At 39.2% G+C, this 5730-nt stretch overlaps 1 protein-coding gene across 1 annotated transcript; it reads left to right on the top strand.

The window, feature by feature from the left end:
* Positions 1-1229: 1229 nt before the first annotated feature.
* On the top strand, positions 1230-3490 carry LOC112517733. The gene is made up of 2 exons (XM_025125113.1): positions 1230-2432; positions 3170-3490. Exons 1-2 carry the CDS (start codon positions 1230-1232, stop codon positions 3488-3490), a joined length of 1524 nt encoding a protein of 507 aa, XP_024980881.1.
* The last annotated feature ends 2240 nt before the right edge of the window (positions 3491-5730 follow it).

The following is a 5730-nucleotide window of genomic DNA, read 5'->3' as shown; positions in this document are numbered from 1 at the left end:
TATTTTCAATATGCATTTCAGCTACTTCGGAGTCTTGGTGTGTATATTAGACAGTTGATCCACAACACGGCATCGGTGACCTTCTGTCTTCACATCGGCTAGTCTTCGATTTTGCCAATGGCTTTAAGTATGTACCAAGACACCAACTTACAAAGAACCAATAACTATTAAGTGTTGCTAAGGTAGAGGAACATATCAGTGGGTCATCACCAAATCAATAGGTGACCCAACACTCTTCTTCTCCCTTGCTCTCCTGTGTGCGAAGAAAATCTTAGTGTTCTTCATTTTCTTTCAAGAACTCTTTGTGTTATTCTTGAAAGTTCTTCCCCTTGTAATATTGTTTAGGTTAGGTTTTCCTTTCCTATCTTCCGCAAAAATCTTTTGTATTTATGTGTGTATTAATTCTTGATATAAATCAATAAGAATTAAAAAGTTGAAAAAAGTATGTGTAATTGTATTCAACCCCCTTCTACAATTACTTTCTGTGTATTGTTTTCCCCTTCGGGACTAACAAGTGGTATCAGAGCGGTTAGCTTAATCTCATAAGCTAGATCTGCAATGGCCTCTTCTTCCAACTCTGCTCCTTCTTCTTACCAAGACAATGACACTATTGCCAAGCCTCCCAAGTTTAACAAAAACAATGTGGAAAAGTCGCATGACACTCTACCTTGAGGGTGTTGATAGTCAATATCTTTCTATCCTCAAGGATGGACCCATTCTTCCAAAAGTATGGCTTCGTCATGGAAAGAACAAGACGATGGTAACTCTTCAAATAATTCTGATGATGATGAAGAGAAATCTGATTCTACTGGAAGGTTCATCATCAAAGATCCTTCTCAGTATAATGAAGATGATAAAAGAAAAGTTTCCTTGGATACCAAGGTAAGGGCTATCATTGCACTCTCTCTTCCTGATGATGTCTTCCACTCCCTGGTAAACCTCTCTACTGCCAAGGACATATGGAACACTCTATGTGTTCTGTATGAAGGAACCATCGAAGTAAAGAAAAGCAAGAAGATTGGCCTCGTTAGGCAATATGACCTCTTTGTTCACGAGAAAGGTAAATCTCTCACTGAGTACTACAACAGGTTTAAGTGCCTTCTCAATGATCTAAAGTTTCATGGCCGAGTCTATGAAAACGAAGAAGTCCTATGCAAGTTCATGGACTATTTACCTGACTTCTGGGAAAACATATACACTTGTATCAAGACAAGTAAGATCTTGAAAATATGTCTATTACTGCTCTTTATGGAACTCTCCATAATTATGAGCAAACCAAGCTTCTCAAAAAGGCATTATTAAAGGATCCCAGAACTTCTTCTCATGTTGCCATTCTATGCAGTGATACGAGGAAGCCAGTCAGTGAACCTCGTATTACTTATCTGACTGAGTCTGAAGAAGATGCTGTCAGAAAAGAAGAACTTGCTGAAAGCCATGCTGATGATGCTGATGATGAGGGTGATGAACTCTCAGTTAATGACTTGGCTGACAACATGGCCATGATGGCTACCAACTTCAAAAGGTATGCCAAAAAGGGCTCTTCTAACTTCTCTACCAGATCTAAGGTAACCGACCGAAGAACCTTAGATCAATCTAAGTCAACTCCTCTTGATCTGTCAAATGAGGAGTGCTTCAATTGTGGCAAGAAAGGTCACTTTGYTGCTGAGTGCAAAAGCAAAAGGATCTCTAAGCGTCATCCTTCTCATCYYTCTAGCCGATCCTCTCACGATAAGTACAAGGCAAAGTACAAGAGAGAAAAGGCAAAGAACCAGAGCCTTCAGAGAAAAGGTAAGGGTCTCATCGCTGAGATTCATGACTGGATTGATGAGCCAACCTCTTCCTCCAGTGACGAGGACATGGCACATCTGTGTCTAATGGCCAAAATCCAGAAGATAGAAGACTTTGTCAAGGGATCCTCCTCCTCTACTGCTGCTGTTGCTGATCTATCTTCTACCTCTAAGGATGCCAAAGATCTGGTCAAACCAAAGAAGGTAAATAACTTATCCTCTCTCTGTGAATCTGAAAAGGTTCAAGCTTATGATTCTTTATCTGTTGATCCTTACAATACTAGATCTGCTAAGAAGAAAGCTGACCTTGAAATCAAAAGTCTAACTAGTCAGTTACATAAATGCATGAATCAACTGAAAGACTTTGATAAATTGAAAAATGACCTTAAAGAACAAAAGTTAATAAACAATGTTCTTAACAAAGAAAAATCTAAGGTCTTTGAGAAGCTGGAGAAAGAAAAAGTCATTCTTCAAAAATGGGCTGGATCATCCAAGAACCTAGATAAAATTTTACATGATCAACTTTCTATTGAAGTAAAGACTGGCCTAGGTTATGATGATATGGATTTGTGTGCTCCTGATGACTCTATGTGCATTTCTTCTTACATTCTTTCTTCTTCCTCTCCATCTCACTTATCTGATTCTGTTGGATCTCTTTCTCCAAGATCTAATGAAAATGGAAAATCTCTTAAGTTCGGAATTTTTGTCAAAGCTAACAATCCAAACTCTGAATATGAGAATGTTCCTGTAGATTGTGTGTTTAACTCTCTCTCTCTCTCTCTTAAGGAATCTCCTGCTGCATGCTCATCTAAATCTAAAACATTTGAGCATCTGAAGCATTCTTTAAAACGTCGTTTCACTACGGCTGAGAAAGGCAAGTCTGTAGACAAGCCTATCAAGAATAAGAAGCCAAAATGCAAACTGAAGATGAAACATAAGCCTTCGGCTACCACATCTCAGTCAGCTATTGCTTCTCAGAGTGGTACCTCAGTACCTTCAATTACTAAGTTCGTTCCTCGATCTGTTTCCTTGAAAAAAACTTCCAAAGTTTCTACCTCTTCTAAGAAACCTATCCCTGAGTCTGAAAAAGGGATTCTTGGTCCAAAACCCTCTTCATCCTCTGTCCCTCCTTCCAAAGCTTCTTCTTCTCTCAAAAAATCCAATAAGCATGTTAACACAGTTAAGCACACACCTTTAATTTCTATTAAACCTGTGTTTATTTATCGAAAATGTTATAACTGTGGTGACACTTTTCACATGGTCAAGAACTATCCCAATGAAAGAATCTCCAGGCCAATAAGAAAAGAGAAAGAAGATACTCCTAACCCTAATGGACCCATTGTAAAATGGGTACCTAAAAACTGATTTATCTGTGTTTGTAGGGCTTAGGACACCGACAGATATGGTACTTGGACAGTGGATGTTCAAGACACATGACTGGAAACAAGTCCCTGTTGATCAACTATGTGTCTGAACCAGGTCCTTTTGTAACCTTTGGAGATAATGCCAGAGGTACTACCGAAGGATACGGTGTTCTTTCTAACGGCTCGGTTACCTTCAACCGAGTAGCTTATGTGGATGGATTGAAGAACAATTTGTTAAGCATCAGTGAACTGTGTGATCTCAACTTCATTGTGAAGTTTGAAGAAAACCAGTGTACTATTCTTGACTCTTCTGGCAAGAAGATATTAACTGGTATCTGAAAGTATAATGTCTATGTGATCAACATGGACTATTCTAGCTCTTCCGATGCCAACATCTGTTTCTACTCCGAGGCTACTGCTAATCAAAATTGGCTATGGCATAAAAGGTTGTCTCATCTCAACTTCAAAGCCATCAATAATCTTTCTAGTAAAGATTTGGTTATTGGACTTCCGAAGATGTCATATGTCAAAGTGAAGCTGTGTTCTGCTTGTGAAAAAGACAAGCAAACCAAAGCAAGTTTCAAGTCCAAGATGTGCTCTTCTATTTCTGCTCCTTTGCACATGCTCCACATGGATCTCTGTGGTCCTGTGAGTGTACAAAGTTTGGGTGGAAAACGTTATACTTTTGTAATTGTGGATGAGTACTCAAGATATACTTGGGTCTTCTTTCTTCAACACAAGAGTGATGCAGCTGAAGAAATTATCAACTTTGTGAAGCGGACTGAAGTCTTGAATGGTCAACTTGTCAGATCAATTCGAAGTGACAACGACACTGAATTTAAAAACAGTGTTCTTGAAAGCTTCTTTGATGACAAGGGTATTTCTCAAAATTTCTCAGTAGTTCGGACTCCACAGCATAATGGAGTTGTTGAAAGGAGAAATCGTACACTATGTGAAGCTGCACGTTCAATGCTAAGTGAAGCAAGTCTTCCGACCTATTTTTGGGCTGAAGCTGTCAATACAGCATRYTTYACTCAAAATAGGTCTATAATTGTGAAAAGACACAATAAGACTGCTTATGAAGTATTTCATGGCAGAAAACCAAACATCAGCTTCCTTCATGTGTTTGGTAGTGCATGCTTTATTCGGAATGACAGAGATCGGTTAAGAAAGTTTGATCCTAAATCTGATGAAGGAATCTTTATTGGTTACTCTCTCTTCTCTAAAGCCTATCGGGTGTACAACTTGCGTCGTCAGTGCATTGATGAATCTGTCAATGTTAGATTTGATGAATCTGGATCGGTGCCTGCAACATCATCATTTCAAAGTGATGATCTTGAGCTCAACAAGTTGTTGGAATCTCATTCTTCTAAGAATTAAACTCCAATCAGTGGACCTCCACACTCTAATGGAGATGATGTTCCACCTGTTGAGGAAGATGAGAATAAAGATCTTTCATTCAACATGTATATCCCATCGGTCTGTCCTGAACAAGAACCAGCCAATTCGGCACCTCTTTCCTGTGTGGAACCCTCAACTGGTGTCGATGTTCCTATTTCTTATACTAGGGACATCGGTGACCCAACCTCAGTAATCGTTTATTTCAATCCTCTGACGAATGCTGACGATGTCTCTACCTCTCTTCCTCTTCCTCTTCCTCTTCCTCTTCCTCCTGCCACTAAGTGGACTAGAGATCACCCAATAGAGCAAATCATTGGTGATCAACAAGCAAGTGTCCAAACACGTCATGGTGCTGGTAATATCTGTTTGTATGTCAATTTTTTATCTCTCATCGAGCCTAAAAGGATTGAAGAAGCACTTGATAATCCTAGCTGGATTAGTGCCATGCAAGAAGAACTGCTACAGTTCGAGCATAACAAAGTTTGGAGACTGGTCCCCCCGACCAACCAACAAAACAATTATTGGCACAAAGTGGATCTTCAGAAATAAAATGGATGAGAACGRAACGGTGACTCGGAACAAAGCCCGACTCGTTGCCCAAGGATACAGGCAAGAGGAAGGCATTGATGATGACGAGACATTTGCTCCAGTAGCAAGGTTGGAAGCTATCCGGATCTTTCTTGCCTATGCTGCATTCAAGAACTTCAAAGTTTTCCAGATGGATGTCAAAAGTGTCTTCTTGAATGGGAAACTTACTGAAGAAGTCTATGTGAAGCAACCTCCAGGCTTTGAGGATCCTAAACATCCAGGGTATGTCTATAAATTAGACAAAGCTTTGTATGATCTCAAACAGACTCCTCGTGCATGGTATGACACTCTCTCTACTTTTCTTTTGGATAACGGTTTCTCCATGGTAAAATTGACAATACCTTCTTTCTCAGGAAACATAAAGGTAATGTCATTCTTGTATAAATTTATGTGCATGATATCATATTCGGTGCCACAAAAGTGTGACAGCAGTCAAATTCGAAATCTCAGGTTAGCTTTTATTAAGATTATATTAGTTATTGAAGTTAATTTATAGATTAGGAATTAGTTAGGTTAGTTTAGTCGAAAATTTTTAAGAATTTTCGGCAGTTGCTTAGAAAGTCCGGTTTCGACTCGAAATTATCTGAAAC

The sequence above is a fragment of the Cynara cardunculus genome, assembly GCF_001531365.2.
Source record: "Cynara cardunculus var. scolymus isolate 2C chromosome LG 9, CcrdV1, whole genome shotgun sequence".
Classification (NCBI taxonomy): Eukaryota; Viridiplantae; Streptophyta; class Magnoliopsida; order Asterales; family Asteraceae; genus Cynara; species Cynara cardunculus.
This window is presented reverse-complemented; position numbering and strand designations above follow the sequence as displayed.